This window comes from Hippoglossus hippoglossus, chromosome 21, assembly GCF_009819705.1.
Source record: "Hippoglossus hippoglossus isolate fHipHip1 chromosome 21, fHipHip1.pri, whole genome shotgun sequence".
Taxonomy (NCBI): Eukaryota; Metazoa; Chordata; class Actinopteri; order Pleuronectiformes; family Pleuronectidae; genus Hippoglossus; species Hippoglossus hippoglossus.
Genome location: NC_047171.1, coordinates 22,631,900 through 22,650,236, shown reverse-complemented (window position 1 = coordinate 22,650,236; position 18,337 = coordinate 22,631,900). Strand labels below are relative to the sequence as shown.

The 18,337-nt window shown below is 40.4% G+C and overlaps 1 protein-coding gene across 3 annotated transcripts in view; it reads right to left on the bottom strand.

The window, feature by feature from the left end:
* Positions 1-320: 320 nt before the first annotated feature.
* hecw2a (HECT, C2 and WW domain containing E3 ubiquitin protein ligase 2a) overlaps positions 321-18,337 on the bottom strand; it is a 39,195-nt gene continuing 21,178 nt past the window's right edge. The window contains exons 13-30 of one of the 3 annotated variants that reach the window (XM_034574682.1): positions 17,830-17,936; positions 17,054-17,178; positions 16,053-16,238; positions 15,751-15,885; positions 13,167-13,287; positions 12,958-13,054; positions 12,660-12,743; positions 12,437-12,519; positions 10,835-10,955; positions 9,521-9,634; positions 8,797-8,949; positions 8,176-8,274; positions 6,952-7,081; positions 6,725-6,871; positions 5,321-5,435; positions 4,331-4,416; positions 3,861-3,973; positions 321-3,452 (exon numbers count right to left, since the gene is read on the bottom strand). In XM_034574682.1, coding sequence (XP_034430573.1) covers positions 3,341-3,452; positions 3,861-3,973; positions 4,331-4,416; positions 5,321-5,435; positions 6,725-6,871; positions 6,952-7,081; positions 8,176-8,274; positions 8,797-8,949; positions 9,521-9,634; positions 10,835-10,955; positions 12,437-12,519; positions 12,660-12,743; positions 12,958-13,054; positions 13,167-13,287; positions 15,751-15,885; positions 16,053-16,238; positions 17,054-17,178; positions 17,830-17,936 — 2,128 coding nt within the window. In that variant the 3' untranslated portion in view covers positions 321-3,340. Of the gene's footprint in view, positions 3,453-3,860; positions 3,974-4,330; positions 4,417-5,320; positions 5,436-6,724; positions 6,872-6,951; positions 7,082-8,175; positions 8,275-8,461; positions 8,642-8,796; positions 8,950-9,520; positions 9,635-10,834; positions 10,956-12,436; positions 12,520-12,659; positions 12,744-12,957; positions 13,055-13,166; positions 13,288-15,750; positions 15,886-16,052; positions 16,239-17,053; positions 17,179-17,829; positions 17,937-18,337 lie in introns of those variants that run through there. The other 2 variants (XM_034574683.1, XM_034574684.1) reach the window with 2 other exon arrangements.

Below are 18,337 nucleotides of genomic sequence, written 5' to 3'. Positions count from 1 at the left end.
CACAAATATATAAATATATGTTGGGAAAGATAAATAGTATTATATTTTTAGGATATATATTTCTACACATCTTTAAGATTCTTATTTATTTATTTTTACTTATATATATACATATTTTTTTCCATTTTTGGCTGGAACAGGTTAGAACCCTGGGTTTAGGGGTGGGTTGTTTAGTTAAGAAGAGGGAAATTAATTGATGATAAAAATGGTGTCCTTATAAACGTTTCATAATGTACTTTAGTGATAATACGTTTTGTTATTTACACATTAATTCTGTACAAAATCCTCATCGTCTGTAAATCAGGGTCATGTATCATTAATCAAAATTTGCCATTTGTTCTCTTTTATTACAATCATTGGGGTGAAATGGAGACACACACACAGGAGCTTTGCATAGAGTGGAAATCAGAAAAGTGGAGCCGGGTCCCGTCAGAAATGTACTAAGAAAGAAGAGCAGTGTGACTGTGAAGCAAGTAACCAGTTTTACCAGTCTTTTGCAGCAGATTAGCATCATTATGGAAAATGTCAAACTGACCAAGTAATGTCAATGCTAACGTGAAGCATTGTTGCCCATGCCGGAAATCTGCTTCTCAAGCAAACATGTAGTGACGTTCTGTCAGGATTTGTCAGGAGCCAGGAGCAGGATGTGTGTGTGAGACATCGTGAAATAGAGAGCAGGCCTAATGGTCGACTTTGAAAGCCCCAAACCTTTGGTACATTCGGTGCAAAATATATATTTATACACACAACAGGACAGACATACATATACAGTTATATACAAAGAGACAAACAGGACCGCACACATGGTACACGTACATGTGCTCGCACATTTCACAAAATCAAAACAGCCCCACTGATTCATCACCATGAGCAATGAAACATAACCATCGACCTATTACTAAGATAGGCAGACGTGCACATATGAAAGTAACAACATTTTTGAAACATGCTGCCAAGATACTCGCCATCACACTGTCATAGAGAAAACAAACGATTGCAGTCACACATTGTCAATTATCAGAGCTAAAACTAAGTGACTGAAGCACCGATTTCCCACACCTTGTTCCCATGAGCTTTACACTCAAGGTATGACAGTGGCAGGTAAGCATAAGGCCGCATGCATCAAGTAAGCGCCACAACCAAAGTGACACAACTTAACCAACTCCCTCACCCTTTTTTCTGAATGGGTAGCAATATCCTCATGCAAAAAAAGCTAGTAAGGACAGTGTGTTGCACTATTTCAGCATGCAATATCGAGCTATAACACAACGCCATCTAGGGGTTTCTGCCCTGGCTCGGCTCACAGAGCTGGCCAAGAAGATCCCACATGCAGTATTGGGCTGGGAGAGGGGACTGGGATACAAAAGTCTGCCCCCACATCTCGCATCACATGTGGGGCTCATCACCATGATTCCAGCCCCTGTGTTTAAGCTCCAACAGGACTTTTTACAGTAGGTGTAATCTTGCATGCACCCCATAGAAAATGTGTGTGTTTTTGTGTGCATGTAGGAAAGTGTGTGAGAGAAGTGAAAGGGTCCCTTGGGGTATGGTAGTGCACTTACAGAAATGTTGTATCACTGGCTTTAAAGACAAAACTATTGTCTGTCATGACAAAACTTCTAAAATATAATATCCACACAGCCCTAAAGGTCAGTTCTTTTTCCTGACAACTACATCCTCACACTTGGTCAGGTCATTCAGCACAGACAAATCACTGCTTCTTTGCTTTAGCATACCTTACTGCCCCCTTGTGTTGATATCTGTAAAAGGAACTTAACCTGCAGCTCCTACAGTTTCATCGTCTTTTGATTTGTGACACACGAGGATCTGGTCAGACATAAAATAGCTTCCCTTGTGAAATTTCCCTTTACAGTCAGGAAAACCCAAGAGGTCCTAAAAAAATCCCACCGCTGCACTCTGAACAGGAACCTAGGTTGACACCAGGTTTGTCTTTCAGCTAACAAGGCCTAATCCGGTGCCAACATCAGGTCAAGTGCCTCCTCCTTCCTCAAGCAACTGCGTCATATTTCATTTCCTTTCACTTCACATCCAACTTTGTGTTTCCTCTGCAGCCTGTGTGAGATTCCCCTTCCTCGGGGGCCGAGCAGAGTTGCTTGAGGTTCATACATTCAGTCACTGATTTGGTACATTCATCACTTTCACTGGGTGGGAGGCGATTGCATCAGTGAGCAGGACCTTGTGTGTCATACTCATGAGCAGGTGTCATCTGTCTGTGTGGGAGAGAAAGTGCATTGGTCGCTCATGATAAATGTGTGGAAGAGTTTGAAAGACAGGAACCCTGCATTTCTATCTGACTGGAGTGTGTCGGTACATGTATCTGGAGTGAGTGCATCTGTGACACTGTAAGAAAATAAACTGGAGGGTGCAAGGATAATGCTGTAGTATTGTATGTGTGTGTGATACTGGGCGTCCTTGTTGACTGTTTCCAGAAACAAGGCTGCGTCTGATGTGTCTTAACCTCTCATGCTCAGATAAGAGCTCTGATGTTACAGTAGTGAAGGTAACAGTCCTGACACTGTCCATACATGTATTACTGATGCTTATGAAAGAATCAAAACAGTTAACAGGTACTGTCAAGTCTCTGTTTTGTCAACTGATTTGTATTTGTTTACTTGCTTGTGTGTGTGAGTGGGTGTTTGTGCACACCAGTGTATCTCCTGCTCCATTGAATACCCATTTAAAAGTCGAGAAGGTCATATTTCCAAGCTGATAAAAAATATTGGGAGAAACACTGGTTTGCACTTCAATCATAACAAAATATCTCACGTTTGTTAATGTGTGAGTGTGTGTGTGGGTGTGTGTTATAGGTGTTATAGTTTATGACACTGCAGCCTCAGTGCAGGAAGGACACAGTTTAGAGGTCCAGGGAGGGAGAAGGGAGCGTTGTAGCTTTCGAGCAGCTGTCTCTGAGCTGCAGGGTGGAGAAAGAGGAGGACAAGGAGAAGGGGAGATGCTAAAAAATCCAGTAACCAAGGCCATTAACTGAAGAGATAAAGCACACACGTGGCTTAATGAACAAAGGTTACCATGACAACAAGAAACTGCACTGTACGGCTTTTCGCTCTATTTTCCAATTCTCCGTCTTTCTTCCAGAGGGTGTTCAAGTGATGGGTCGCTGTCAAAAATGTAAGAGAGAGGCGGAGAATTGGAATGAATCCTGTGTACTGAGTGAAGAAAAACCAGTTGTAAAAAAACTGCAGCGTTATCCATGGGTGGGTAGTTGCCATTTGAGGATATTAGTTTTATTTTCCATGTCCTTCCAGAGATGTCCAGGTGCTTCTCTGTCTTAAGTTACACCTGGATGTGAGCTGTGTTGAGGTTATTCCAAACCGAACGTGCTCGTTTCCTCTACAGCAGTGACCAGCTTCTCGTAGAGCATGGAGAAGGACGGGTAAGGTGGGAGGTCCAAACGATTAAAGCAAGTGTGAGCCCTGTGGAGACACACAACACACAACAAAAAGATACATGTTTAATTCAATCATTATTCTCAGAACAGCAAATAATACAAAGAACATGTACATATGAAACTTTATGGCAAAAAATGGCAGATTTCTTTTTTTAATTCATTCACATGTTTGACACACCCACTGATTTAAACAAATCAGACCAAAGTAGCAGCTCTTTGGGCGCTGGACAGTTTGAGAGCCATAGTATTTCCTAAACACCCATAGAATCCCAATACCCCAAAAATTGAATCCATATGAGATCAGATGATTATTAGGAGCTGCCAGACAAAGTGGCTGGTAAAGAAGTGTTAAGTCACTTATACAAACATTTAACATTAGTCATATTCATTCCATTACTTACTTACTAGTTATCTTATTAAACAGTAGCCCTACCTGGGTAAGGAGGTGATTTTTCCCCACTTCTCGACACAGAATCTGCGAGGTCCATTACTCCCCCGTAGGGAGGCGAAACCCTCGTAAGGAATACTGGAAGTGCCTGTCACAAACTAGAGACACGAAAGACACAAAAGTCAGATCAATATGTAAACAGCAGCCTAACACATTTGATTATTCATGACTTAAATATGATATGAATTAATCGTTTTAGTTTTATATATTCATCTGAATTTTAACAAGTAATTTCACTGAAAACCTGAAAATTGCAAACTCCTTTTTGATAGCAAAAGTCACTCTAACATCTTGAATTATTTCTCAAGCACGTTATCAAGGTAGAAGCTCGGCCGTTGTGATATGAAGGTTTCACAGTGAGTGGTGTGCGGTGAACACATCTCTGCAGTATCTGCAGGGCATCTGGCCTCCACACGGGGGCAGTCTGTGTACATGCGCTCACCCACGTGCCCTACCTGCAGCAGCCTGAGCCTCTGCTCATTGTTGAATCTCTCCACAGCAGCCCAGAACCAGCGAATCACTATGTGGTTGTCATGGTAACCTGGGGGGAGGTAAATGATGATGGTGCATGAGTCAGATGAATAACAAATAAGATCTCCGTCCCTCGTTCCTCTCCTCTCTCCTACCTCACTATTTCTCGGCTTCGCTGTTTGAATGGGCTCTGCTGTTTAATCTTTAATGGGCTGAGCTGTTTTGTCCGTCTCAGTCGATTCCTCTATTAAAAGAGTCTCACACTGAGTCATGGCCGACTGTCAGCTTGAGTCCTCTTCCCGCTGCTGGCGGCTTTTCAAATGTATTGGCCAAACCTTTAAAAAGCCCTTTAATGTGATCTCTTGTAAACGCTTCGGCCACTGGCGCTTGCATCTGAGCACTGTACACGACATGTGTAACAATAGTTAAATTGCCAACAAAGCTTCAGGTGCTCAGCGCATCACAGCAGATCCTGATACAATGATTGAATGTTATTATTATGAAATTATCTATCAAAATCAAGAATCATGATTTGTTATTAATGATCCAAAAAATAATTTAGTAAGGGAAAAGTAATGTTACATTTATTGTAGGAGTAAGTAAACCCTGAATTTCAGTGGCACGTTGGCGGAGGATGACCGTGGATCAGATAGTTATCTGCATCTGTTAATAATTGTATATTTTCTTACATATTGCTAGATGTCAGGAAAACTGCAGGTTTGAATCTAGTTGAGAACTGAAAAAGAAAAACTTCAAGAGAAAAAAAACGCTTTTATGGACTGATATCGGTTTAGTTTAAAAACACCGTAGTACTATGGATGTAATATACATAATACAGGTTCAGTTGTCACATTTGCAGATTCAAGCTGTAAATGAATTTATCAGCACAAGAGCCATGTTATGCTAGTGAATTCACTAGTCTCCCATGTTGCTGTCAGTGCTCCACAAACACACTGATCTTTAGATTCACATACCTCCTCTATACTCTGTGTTGTTCCTCCAGTCCGCCAGGTCGATCTCTGCAGTGCCTGCAATCACCAGCTCCAGCTCCCTGGCATCAAACACTGACACCAGTCTCACATCCACCACCTAACAAACACACGTGCAAGTTGATGAGCACGTGGATAAACAAAAGGAGGAGCATCATCATTTATCACAGTCCTCCCACATATGTCAGCTCGAAGACCACAGTCACAGAAGATCTGTACTGTGGAGACACACGGAGAGACAGATGGCAGGGAGACAATCATTGCTGGTGAAAAGTTTCCATCAGTTTGTTGACAGTAAATTAGATTTGTTGAGTAAACCAGAGCCTACAAAGTAACACTGGCACACATGTAGCCCACAAAGACCCAGTAATCTGTCAACACAAGGGATTTTGGAGTTTGTTCTACAATCTAAACATCAGTCCACACTTGGTTCATTCTGTCAGGCTGGGCTTTCACAGCATGTGCCACTGTGGGGCTATCAGATCTCAGATCTGTTCTCCTACACTATGATGCCACCTCTCTAGCGCAAATACACACACACATTTTTGTTTTTCAGAGTTTGAACAGACCACTGTAGACATGCGCTTACATTCACATCCAAACTGAGCAGTGCACAAAATCTAAACATTCAGTCTGTTATATAAGAGAGTACCTTTTGACTAGAATCATAACAAACATGAAGCAGATAAATAAACTAAGCCATCTATTTTAATTTATATACTTCATTTCTACCCTCCTACATCTCCCTGGTGAAAAGGAGGTTAACCAACAAAAGTTAGCACGAGGTCACAAGAGTAACCTCAAGTAACACTCTAATGTCACAGTGTAGTTGAGATGCGTGTGTGTTTCTGGTAGCCACTTCCTAGAATTATTCATATAATTGTACCATCACATCACATGTTGAAATAGTTTATTATTTCTCTATAATTTAAACATCACGTTACTTAAAACTAATTTCTAATGTTGATGTTTAATGAAATAATTATTATAAGAACAGCAAAAAAAAACGTTACGGGATCATCACTGACCCACTGAATTAGACAAATCAGACCAAGGTAGCAGCTCTTCGGGTGCTGGAGAGTTTGAGAACCATGATATTTCAAAAACATCCACAGAATCCATTTAACAAAAAAAAAAAGAAGTAATAGATACATTGAATAGATCAGATGATGATTATAGGCTGACAGACAGATGGCTGGTAGTGAAATGCTGAGTCACCTATACACATGCAAGAATTGGTGTTAAAAATGTGTTCTTTAATTCTCAGCAACTTAAGTGCTCAATCAACAGTCCCTCTAATGTGCCATGAATCCTACCTGTTTCACAACTAACACAGCCTCATGACCTCAGTAACGTCTCTAAACACTGACAAAATAAAATGTGCTCTACCTCATAAAAGCCTCGCACCAGGCTCTCCGTCTGCTGAGCCACTCCTCTCTCTATACGCCACTTGACCATTCGCTCAATGTACTCCTTCTTGTTCTTCTCGGACACCGGGATGCCAGCCCCGCCCGGCTTCAGCTCTCTCTCCGTAATCTGCATAAGCACAGGCATGGAAACATGAGATTCAACTGCAGATTTATTTTCATTAAGAAATTAAACAATCACTCCTTTACCTGTCCAAAAACCTCTTCATTGACAGTGAAAGTGAGGTCCAGCATGTCTTCGATGTCGTTGTCCTTCATCCACTGAAGACTCTGGTGAAACTCCTCATCCAGGAACTCCAAGTCACTCAGGTCACACGGGCTGCATGAGCACAGACAGATGTTACACAGAGTTTACAGCAGGGTCAGAAACGTATTGACTGCCACACTCATAAACCATGGCTGACTGTAAGAAGGGAGGTTGAAGGTCAATTACCTGATGTATAACAGATGTACCTCAAGTGCAAGTAAAGTATAACACACCCCCGTGATGCATGACAGGAAATATGTTTGTACAAATTTATTACATATCTGGATAAACCCCTAGAGACGCGCAATCCTGCGATAGATGTTTACTGCGACACAGATTGTAAATTAAAGTAGAGGGCAAAATACATAATTCTAATTAAAAAAATGTTCTACTAAATTGACGTTTTATCGAGACGTGCACACTTTGAACACAATATATTCCTAATATATTTTGAATTTTTGGCAGTTTTTGCTTTGTTGACACACATTTCTTTTATTTACAGGCCTATTCCTTTGTCACATGTTTTAGCTGAAATTAAAATGATTGGAAAGTGTCTTTATGTCCACAGATTTCCAACACACAGCAAATGTGTGTGATGAGTAAAACCTTTTCCATCATGCTTTGGATGATATAAGTGGAACGTATACTGTTGCTACGGAGATGGTTAGTTAGTTTGAGTTTAAATATATATATACATGTATGCGTATATGTGTGTGTATATATATATATATACACATATTTAAATAAATAAGTAAATACAAATTTGAGTAATTAATAGAGTAAATAATACACTATATATAGAGTAAATAATACACTATATATATATATATATAGTCCTTATATTTATTTAAATTTGTATATATATATTTCCATTTTATATTATTTTAATTAGATATCATGAATACAATTTGGAAATAATGTTATTTTAATTAGAATTTAAATACATTTCTATATGTTTGATAGATGCTTATCTGCACTGTGATGGTGTAGTAAAGAGAGGATCCATTTTGTAGATGAGGTGAAGAAGCCTTATTATTACAGAAACATCTGTTATCTAACCCAAACCATTACTGGAGACATTTGTGGGGGATCTAATTGGAAGTGTTGGTGCCCTGCAAATTATAAAGGAACAGAAATTACAGAGAGAAGCAGGCTGAGGGACGTACATGCGAAGAAGCCCCTTGTAGAAGGGTCGGGTAAAGAAGGCATCCAGCAGGTACTGGTGGACGAGGGCCAACCCCAGGATTCGCCCACTGAAGCGGAACCTAGACCCGGCACAGGAAACACAGGAGAATTCATGAGCCCGCATCAGATCAGGCAATGAAGCCTGCTTTGAGTAGCAGTAGGTTTACTCTTTTACTTCTGCTGATTCATATGGATGGACGTTGGTTGGCTAATGTGTACTTGTTTCTTCCATGATGTGACAGCCTTAAATACCCACATCTGTTATCTTCTTCATCCAGTCTAGGCATTATAATTTTCCAGTGTAGTTTTCTGTCCATCCATTTATCAGTCTGATCATCCATCTATCCCATCTTTTATCAATCCATCTGTCCATCCAACCACTGTCACTAAGGCAAAAATTGACTGGTGAGCCATGGACTGCTGATCCAAATTTCCGCAGAATTGCTTCTATTTTGGGATCGGAACACAACAGCAGTCAGAGCAGCTAAAATGAACACTTTACAGTCAGCACAGCAGCAAGTGTAGCTTCAACAAACATGTGATGGATAGACAGACAGGCAGACTGATACTGTAGCGACAGCGCAAACATATGAAATCCTCACCACTCGTGGTGGTTGTCTACAAAGGCCGACATGGGGCTGATCTGCACTGTGTACGTGTCATTGGCTGAATATTCAAACAGGCCGTAGTACGGGTTGAACAGCTCTCTGGACACCAAGAAGAAAAACTCTCTGGAGGGACCACTGTAGTCCAGTCTGCAAAACAAGAATCATAACACATGTACAGTAAATACACGTCAGTAGGAGAAGTGAAGCAGTGAATATTCTTCAGCAACTGCGGTGCAATCACACAAACAAATTAAAGGAACAGTGTTCAATTTATGTACAAGATTTTGCTTTGGACGGAAATAGTCAAAGCAAAATCTGGACAACTGGTGTTTGTTTCAGCAAAGATACACCCCCACAACCATCTGCTCCTGGGCATTTGCAACAATAAAAGGATACAAGATTATACAATGACAGCAAAGCACATATTATCACTCATTCCACCACCTATAAAATCACAGTATACATGCTGTCAATCATCTGTATAAAGAGCTTGTTTTTCCCACCCACTTGCACCAGCTGCTAATACACCACAAGGTGGTGGAATTACTGTGATGTTATCAAGGTTTGTGAAATGATAAGATGTGAAGCTCGAGATGAGATTGAATGCTCAGTAAAGTTCACCTGGATCAATAACAGATGGAGAAATACACACATTTCACACTTGCACTGTCTACAGCATGATAAGGAAATGAACTGGGAATAAAAAAGTCATCCTCACCCATCCTCCCCTACAAAGCTGACATAGAGTTTACTCCTCTGAAGGTCTTTACGGGAGTAACACATGATTTGGTTAAAGGCGTCCTCCAGAAGGTGGTCCCTGCGTATGATCAGCCTGTGAGCAAACACACGCACAGAAGAAGGCACACAGTATTATATGAAGCCCAGTTTTTACTTTACAGTCAAATTTATATTATTTCAGTTTTGGGTTTAAAGTCAAGAGTATGTTTATTATATTACATGTGTATTAACATTAAAGCCCATAAAAAGACAAACATCTTCTTTTTTTTTAAACAAATCAAAAATATATAGTTTTAATATATATATTTTTAAACGTGCAATTTCCTTAAATAGTTGAGTACTGTAGGTATTTATAGTCGTATTGTTAAGTGCCGATTTGGTGCTCTAGTCAGTATTTCAGGCAGTAAGATGGTGAATGTGTGTGTGTGTGTGTGTGTGTGTGTGTGTGTGTGTGTGTGTGTGTGTGTGTGTGTGTGTGTGTGTGTGTGTGTGTGTGTGTGTGTGTGTGTGCGTGAAGCGACAGTGTAATTCACTGATGTTTTTTTAATAGTTTGTGGTCAAAAAGGAGCTCTATGTCATGTCATTGTTGCCTTGGATCTTTTCCTGGGATTTGTTGATAACAATAAAAATATGAAATATTTACAGACTCATCCTTTAAAACTGTTAAGCTTCCCGTCTAAAATATTCAAAAGATATCTAACACTGATCTATGTGACATAAAAAAAATTCTTCCCTTCAGAGAAACTAATGTCCATGTGGAGGTGAGAGGGCTGGGAGAGCACCTTCACCTCCACCGGAGGATCAATCAGCGCAGGTTAGAGCTGTTAGCTGATTGATCCTCAGGTTTGAAACCTCAAGGAGGCTAAGAACTGAGACACAAGAGAGTCACAGAGGACTGAGAGTCACGGACACAGAAACTGAGCAGAGCGGAGCCAAGAAACCAGCAGAAAGTGCTGGTACTTTAAGTTTAGAGTTTTGTTTTGAGTTAATAAAGTACCCGGAAAAGCACCATGTTTGTGTCTGGGTGTGCATGAGAGAGCCCCGTGGCATCGACGTAGTTTTTAATGCAGTCATGTGACAGAGATGTCAGCACTCATGATCTCCTGCTTCCCAACCCACCACTGAAAACACATCACTCTTTGTGTTTCCATTCACTTAAAACAGTAAATGAAGAAACGTTAATGAACCGGCCATAAGAACTATTGCTATTTTTATATAATTTGATGAATAGAAACCATTGCTATATAAGGAAACCAATTCATAAATCTCTTTAAATTGCAGTATTTAAACATACTTGACTTTTCCTGGTCCTTGGCCGTAACCTTTGGTCTCCAGCTTTCGATAGAAGTTTCTCAGTTTAGCCTCAAAATCTCGCTTATAGGGAGCAGGAGCACGAGCATTGGCTCGCTGAGTGCCTGAGATATAAACAAGAGAGAGAGAGGGAGCGTTAGCAGACCGACAGACAGACACAAAAAGAAAGAGAGATGGGGGAGTAAATGTACAGTAATCATCAAGCAATAGGCAAAACAGAAAAGAAAAAGGGGGCAGAGCTATAGGGAGAGGGAAATAAAATAATGGAATGATCTCAAGTGGAAAAAGGCTAAATCCTGATTGGGCGAGGAGTCTAAGAATCTGAAATAGCCACTATATGCAGGTTAATCCTGGATTGGTATTTTGTTTCATACTATTCAAAGAAACACACAGACAGAACCTGTTTTTCAGCTCAAGCTGCATCTCTGCTACTGTATCTAAATGTCTGTAATCTCATTGAATAGTTAAAGGTTAGCAGGGGGCTGAGCATAAAGAGTCTGGACAGAGGGCCAGACAGATGTAGATGAGCTGGGACTGATGAGCTGAAGAAGAGAAGCCTGTATCAGTGAATGGTCAGGTGGCCAGATGGAAGAAAGTGAGCAGCTCTCTAATCATTCTCTATTTGTTGCACTTTTCAAGTGCATCTGAGTGTAACACTGTATGCACCAGTATCCCTATAGTTTGAACAAAATTGTGTCCACCAATGTATTTATGTATTTTTATGCTCGCTATGTCTTTACGTCCAAATTTCCACTGAGACAAATAAAGTAATCTTACATCTATGATTGCAAGCTTTTCACTTCAAGAGAGACCATTCAGAACAACTACACACAGTTGATTTTTAGCACTGGTCACATATGAAGAGGTTATTTGTGTATATATATATACACATACATATTACCATATTCTAATTTGTCCCCCCACTGCTTGATAATGAACTAAAAATAAAATTCTACACTTCTAATAATAACCTAAAAGATCCTGCAAGTAAAGCCAATGCAGTTCTCTCTTTCACAAGAACTTGTCTTTCACTCTCATCTGTGTAGTCAGAGTGTGTTGTACATGAGAGCAATGTTACTGCCATAGATTGAATGAATTCTGTGGGAAAAGCTGTACAATCAAATAGTTGTCAAGTTACATAGGCTACATGTTGTGAAATCTGTACATTTCATTATGATATTTTTTCTCCAAATCTCTCAGGTAATTATGAAATGAGTGTGTTGTGATATTTCAAAAATATCTATATTCATTTGAAAATACAGGGCAGAGAGCTAAGTGTGGACAATGTGCAGTATGAACTGTCTTTATGAAGAGGGTAGGTAGGTAGGAAGGGAAGGGCGTGTGATTACTTGTGTGATTGTACATTCAGGTCTCATGTTTTATTTTAGCCAGACATCAAGCTCTGTGTCATACAGTATGGTGGTACTATGGAATTGCTTCTTGTATTTAATCAGACAATGCAAACCAAGCCTCATGGAATTTCATAACAGGTAAGAATCTAATAAAGATGAGAGGTAGTGTCTCATGCCAATAAAGCTGCTGCAGTCGGACTGCCTGGCGCAGACAGAGTGAGACAGAGACTTACCGGGGGAGCTCTGAGGAGAGGAGATGCAGTAACCTGGGTGAAGTAACGGCGGCACATATGACATCACCTCCTCCTCAAACAAGCTGGAGGCAGCAGGAAAGCATAGGTGGAAAAAACTGAGAGTTAAGACTTGTATTGGAAGTGTTGGGGTTATTACTGATTATAATGTTCACAAGTGAGCAATAATCAGCCCCTCACAACCACACACATGCAGGGGACTCACCTCAGCAGCATGACGAGGTCAGCGTCACTAGAGAGACGAGCCAACCCACTGACGCCCTCACTGCGAATAAACTGGACCTTCTCCCTGCACACACACACACACACAAACACACACACGTCAATGGGTAAACTGGCCCAATCCATTAGGATTAAAGGTTAACTGTGTGTTGAGGTTGACTGATGATGATGATAATGGAGGTGCTGGAGGGGAACAAGGCTGGAAGGGGAGAATAAAAACGGAAGCAATGAAAGAGAGAAAACACTGAGCGGAAGAGAGAACAAGAGAGATTTCAACATACTTGAGCGAGTGGTTCCTGGCGAGCTCAGGTTGCCTCTCCTGCAGTATCTCCAAGATGTTGGTTTGCCGTAGAAATGCCACTATCTTGTCATTGTAGGCTGGAGGAATAAGATAAGACAATTAGGAATGTGCGCACTGTGTCTTGTGTCTGCAGGTTTACACTTTATGCTTGCACCTGTGCACATGCACATGGGATTCTGCCCGACTCACCGACAGGCACCACATCGGGGAACTGACTCCGACTGGAGCCACTGAAGGTGCTGGAGGGGCGGGGCATGGCAGGCGGGTTGGTTTGGCGAGAGTCGTCTACTACCTGTGACAAAAGGAAGCACTACAGTTCAGGTCGCATCCTAGTTCTGACGCCGAACCCACCGAACTGACCTCAGCGCTTCCACATCATCAACAGCTTGATACTTGTTAGTGTAGCATATTCTCGCCCATTAACAACAATAATAATTCAGAATCTCAAGTGTATTATGGAGGAGATTAATGCTGAATTCAAATTATTGTGTGGATGAAAAATGTTGCAATTATTAATTTAATGAGGAAATACTAATGCGACAGATTGAAACAGGTGATTCTGATAATGTAAGCAAGGTGTTGCTGAATATTGGTTGAGGAGCAGACACTCATGTGACTCCTCAACTAGATAATGGATGATGAAGCAGAACATGAATATGGCAAGAAAAGAAAAGGTACAATTGTGTGAAAACGTAATGGGGCTATTTCTGTCTTGAGATGTGGTGAACACAGAGCCCCTGTACTGTATGTAACATAGTTTTCTTAGGCATTTTTTAATTTGCAGTTATATCTTCTTTAACCACTCTTACTTATGTTTTTATTGTCTGATGCTGTCTCACCATTTCCCCGACAGTTGCTCTCTTCCTCATGATTTGACCGTTCTAGTTTCTGTGTGTCTGATAAAACCTAAAGTCCAGCAGATTTTAAACATGTTTCCCTCAGACATCAAATTACTGACGTCCCTGCTGCAGAGGTCAGTTTGAATTCCCTTTTTCTTCTTTATGTCCCTTCAAACACAAATTCCTTGAATATATACTGCCTAATTGCCTAAATAGGTTTTGACATACACTTACTATTAATCAGGTGGTTTTGCTCATACCAGTATGGAATGAAAATCTACCCAGCAAAATCTACAGTGATTTGAATTTGCTTAAAACAGTCATAAAGTTACAAGATACAATTGTCCAGCTCAGTGTTTAAGATATAAGAAGGCAGTTAAAAAGTATTCTAAAGCATCTTCAAAGAATTTCGTCGAGTAAACTGGTAATTTGAAAATTATATGTAAATCTGTATTCTTGTCTTTTCCCACAGGCTTGAATGCAACAAGAAGCAATGGTTTCCTATAAGGACAACTATACAAAATCTATTAGCTTAACCAGAACCCAATGATGTTGCACGTTCCAGGGATGAACAGGCAGCAAAAGCTAATCACTCTCCCTGGCTAAAAGGTGGCAGTGAGAGAAGAGAGACTGAGAGACACATACTAGAGAAATATGGAGAGAGACTGAGACAGAGCTGAGCTGAGCTGCTTTTGGAAAGATATTATATGCCGGGATGATTTATGTTGATTAATTGGAATTTATGTTTGTTGTTTTTATTCATACTAATAAAAACAATGAAACTGGTGAGTGTCTGCTGTCTGGCTGGGGAGCTTAGCCACAATATTACTACTTATTAATATCGCTACTTATTTGACAGAGACATGCGTCTGTATTTATATAGCACTTTTTTAGTCTTGATGACCACTCAAAGCGCGGTACAGTCCAGTTTTACATTCACCCATTCACACACACCGTCACACAGTGCATCTATGTGCAGCACTTTCTCTATGAGAAGGGGCAATTTGGGGTTCAGTATCTTGTCCAAGCACCCTTCGGCATGTAGAAAGGGGAAGACTGGGATCGAACCGCCGACCTTCTGGTTAGAGGACGATCACTCGACAATCCCTGAGCTTTCATTTGATTTCATTTCATCATAGAGCTTTGGAAGAGATGACTACAAACGCGCCAGGTGCAGTTATCAGCACGAGGTGTGGTACATTTCACTTCCTTAAGAATCAATTATTTAATATGCAGTAGAGTGTGTGCAGTATATGAAAATGTTCAGTCGTCCAGTTGATAGAGTAAGATATGTGGAAGGACTAAGTCACAGGCAGCTGGATTTGCTGGTTAAAGGTTCAGTGTGTCGAATCTAGTGGTGAATTTGCATGTTGCAGCTGAACACCCCTCACCTCACCCTCCCCTTCAAAAAATGAATGAGAACCGGTGGTAACCTTCAGTCTGGGCTACTGTAAAAAACATGGCGGCCACCATAGAGAGGACCCACTCCAGATGTTAATATAGTGTTTATATATAAAGCCTTCATTCTAGGGTAAAGAAAACAACAATTTGTACAATTTATATGAAACACACTAGTGAAAACATCACTAGGATTATTATAAATTCAATATCTGCCAATAGATCCCTTTCACCTACATCTTACACACTGGACCTTTAAGTCTTGAAATTCTGTAACATTTGATTTTACTAAAGGCCGGTGTAAATTCCAAATTCCAAGTAGTAAGAATGGGAAATATGAAACAAAATTGGGTGAATTTTCTATTCCTGCACTTCCAGTAGCATTGACTTTATGCCTGATGGCTTCACCTCAGGATCCCAGCAGAATTTAAAAAGCAACTAAGCATTTCGCTCCTTCAAACCAGCCTCTATAAATATTGCAGTGTTGTGTGAGCCTTAAGTTGACACCAGGTGACGAGTGCTGGGTAGTCTCTCACCTCCCCGGCACTGTGGCTGCGCTGGCGGCTCAGATGCTGGCGATGGGCCAGCAGCCCAGTCGAGCGAGAACTCTGGAGGGGTAGCCGTGGGTCGATGAAGGTCGTGGAGCGACAGTTGTGATCCACAAAGAAGGCCTGGAGATTGAGGTCCAAATACCCACTGTTATGCAAGGACAAACTACACTGTGTACACAAAAATGTATCTTCACATGCAGTGCATGGAAAATAAGGATTATAAAAAAAGGTTAAGGTAATCTTAGGTCAGGAGTCAATGTTTTGGGGTCTGTCGCACACACACACACCTTCCCAGTTTGGTCATGTTTCATCTCCCACCCTCGGGGAAGCTCCAGCTGCTTGTTGGAGAACATGTTGAGGAAGGTGACGAGGTCGCGGTTGTGCTGGTAGCGCTCAAAGTAATGAGCGTCCCGCCGCACCTTACTGATCATGTGCTTCAGGCAGGTGTTGCTCGTAAACATGCGGTAGGCACTCTGGACAGAGACGGCAGAGGGGGAGGTCATTAGAAAGAGATCGAAAACGCACTACAGAATAGCTTGGAGTCACATAACGTTCAAGATGGAGCCAATAACTTAATGATTAACATTTTTAAACTGAACTAAAATAAATTGAATGAAATAGATGATCAGAGATAGTCTCTCAGCTAGGTAATTACACTATAGAACCAGTGGTACATAAAGTATGTGTGTAGTCTATTTGATGTACTGTCAGTGTACAACCGGTTATATGTAACCTTCCTTGAATACTGTAATAATTGTATAATTAATGTTCTTCCTTATCAGGCTATAATACAATAATATCTGCTTTGAGACTTTAGTTCATTGCTGACTTATTGATTTCAACCATACTTTATAGACTGACTTTGAATTTTGATTCGAATAGAATTAGAAATTCTATTAGAATAGAATTAGAATAGAATTTGCTTAAATTCTATATTCTCTTAAAAAACAGCTCATAATTCATTATTTAATGAACAATGTCACTAAATCATCGTTAACTGCATTAACTGATCATCCCTTAGAACCAACTGTAACTCATTACCTGTAGTAAACAATAGTTCTAATGTGCAGCGCTGCTTTATTACAGTACTGAATTACAGCACTAGATACTGAATATAGAGTGGCTAATTCAGGCAGCAGTTACAATGAAGGAGGCTCTGAGTTGTTTGGAGTGTTCAAAGCTGAACAGGTCAAACTACTAAATGGAAAAGAGTATGCAGACAGCTTGAACAATGTAAAAGAACTGCATGGTCAAAGGTGCTAGAGGAGGAGAAGCATATTACACTCACAGGGTTTGAATGCAGCACGGTGAAGAAGTCGGGGCTGCACAGGAACTTGGCGCTGGGTGACTGCAGCAGGAGAGAGAGGCGCGTGCGACCACTGCCGTGAGCGACTGCACTGTCTCGTCTGTATTCTGCAACAGAATCAACAAGGAGAGGTTAACCTAAACAGACAGTATGCTAGGCATAACTAGCATTTTGTACCACCGATATAAACAAGACTGAGTCAAAACCTGGTATTTGACTTGTGTATTGTTAATGTATGAAATTGAGCACATAGTTGAAAATTGTTTTGGAACTGATATACACCAATTCATATATTTACTGCGTCATATTTGCATTTTGCCTCATGTTAGCAAGTCATCTATGCAGAGGATGTTGCACCCTCTTAAGCCCCTTCTTGACTTCTTAAGCCAAATTGTTATTTGTGAATATGGCTTATTCAAATGAAATTCGATTGATTGATTGATGTTTCAGCCTTTTATGTGTTTCAAATGTCAAGTTTAGCTGATCAGACATTTGCATCAACACATACAGCTCCTCCGAGTAAAGTTCACCGTTGCAGTGCATACGTGAAAGCAGGATTTGTTTGTCACATGGCGCACACACTCAGTCATAGCCAGACTCGGCCATAACTTGATCACAAATTTAACTCACACAAGTCATCTGGGGATGTGGCGCAGAATCATGGTAAGTCCAGTCAAAAAATAATGTAAACATTTCCCGACAGAATTCTGCTATTCGGAAACCTTTAAGTGTAAAATAATTGCTGTAATTTCACAAACCAGAAATGGAGTGGGGCATCAGGTCACTTTCTGGTTCAGGTGGTGGCTCAACAGGGGTTTCCTCTGTCCGATCAGTGTTTGTTATGGTCCTCCTGATGCTCTGGTATCTGTCATTCAGAGGGGAGTGAAAATATAGTGTTCAGCAAAAAAGGTAGTCATAGAATAGACACATAGAATGAATATAATACACAGAATAGAATAGACACATTTACTGATTACCTAATTTCTATAAAAAAAACAAAAAAAACAAAGGCTTTTGGAGTGGAGGGATAATATTATAGAAGCGTTCCCTATTTCAAGTTTTTGTATAATTGTTTTTTTAAATGTACATGAAGATTATATTAAGCGAAAACATACAACTTAGCCTAAGTCTCTGAGGGGACATTTTTTTAAGCATGCATTTTGTTTTGCCTATGGATCTTTGCCTATGAGACAGCGATTGATTGAAAATACATCACAGATAAAGTAAACATGAAGTTTAGTAAAGTATTGAATATACTTCTAAATA